Raw genomic sequence first — 1,344 nt, forward strand, 5'->3', positions numbered from 1 at the left:
CCCACCTCCCGATTGGCTGCCTGGGCAGACAATGAGTGACAATTGAGCTGCTTCTTAAAGGGGCAGGCGGGAGATTTTTTTTGAGCTGGGGCGGACGACTGGGTTCTCCCCCAGCTCCCGGGAGCACGTGCATGGGATGGAGGCTGGAAAGGGGCAGGGCTAGGGTATGGGATGGAGGCGCGGCTAATTATGCAAATCACAGCACGGAGGAGGCGGGGCTAGGGGTGGTGAGGTGAAGGGGTGCCTTACCCTGGACTGCACCACAGCTGTGCTGGGAGGGTTATTTCTTTCTCAGGCTGGGTGTGGTGGGGCGTGATTTGGTATCGCCCTGCTTCCCCTCTCATGAAAGCAGTTGGTTTCTCCCACGTTCCCCCACCTAGTTAGTCTGGCCCATCCTAGTCCCCTCCCACCACCACCCCCGCTAGGAATGTGTTGGCCTCTCCCGTTCTCCCCCCCTCCCCGAACAGAGAGTTGGTATCACCCTCCCCCCCTTATCTTGGGTTTGGTCTTTCTCATTCTACCCCAGTATTAAAACACTTGGCATCACCTATCCCCCCATGGCCAGTGAGTTGTTCCCTCCCACTCCGCCCCTCAGCACCAAGAGAGTTGATATCACCCACCCCTACACCCTGTGAAGTGGTCTCTCCCACTCCCACCTCCCCCACCATTGAGAGAGTTGGTATCACCCACCCCCTACCTGTTCCCTCTATAGCTACTGTATTGGTCTCTCCCATCTCCTCCCACCGCAGTCAGAATTGGTATCACCCACCCCTTCTCCCGCTATAGGGAATTGGTCTCTTCCACTCCCCCTACACCGAGACTTGGTATCACCCACCTCCTCCCCCCAGATCCAGTGACTTGGTCTCTCCGAGTCCTCCCCCCACCCTCAGTTGATTTGTCCTGGGCTGGGCGCCCTCGAGCGAGGCTGGACCTGAGTGAGTCCTCTGCACCATAGAGGCGGGAGGTAGACAATCTTCTGAGCCATAGAGTCCCGCCTCCTAGACCGGCCCCTAGCGAGTCCTCTACGTTAGAGAGGGCTGGGGCCTAGTCAGTCCTCCGAACCAGAGGCTGGGGCTAGAGAGTCCCCAGCGAGTCCTCCAATCCAGCTAGGGCCGCGGCCCGGAGAGGCGCGTGGTTAGAGCGTCCCCCGCCCCCTGCCACCACCTCCACGCGCTTCCGGCGCGGCCCCGTTTCCGCTTCCGCCGCGCGCGCTGCGGTCGCCTCGCGCCGAGCGGAGCCAGTGTCACCCCAGGCCCCCCTCAACCCCTGAGGTGCGGGGGGGTGCTGGGCTTCTGGGGAGGGGTTTCCATGGAAATGGGGGTGGGCTTGCCATAGCAACGGGAG

The 1,344-nt window shown here is 61.5% G+C and overlaps 1 protein-coding gene across 1 annotated transcript in view; it reads right to left on the bottom strand.

The window, feature by feature from the left end:
• Nucleotides 1–277, bottom strand: part of ACTL6B (actin like 6B) — a gene marked incomplete at its 5' end in the record, with an annotated part of 6,256 nt that extends 5,979 nt beyond the window's left edge. Inside the window, one exon of the mRNA XM_025211067.1 lies at nucleotides 250–277. Within this exon, the coding sequence (XP_025066852.1) occupies nucleotides 250–277 (28 nt within the window). The remainder of the gene's footprint in view (nucleotides 1–249) is intronic.
• Between the last annotated feature and the right edge of the window lie 1,067 nt (nucleotides 278–1,344).

This window comes from Alligator sinensis, unplaced genomic scaffold, assembly GCF_000455745.1.
Source record: "Alligator sinensis unplaced genomic scaffold, ASM45574v1 scaffold553_1, whole genome shotgun sequence".
Taxonomy (NCBI): domain Eukaryota; kingdom Metazoa; phylum Chordata; order Crocodylia; family Alligatoridae; genus Alligator; species Alligator sinensis.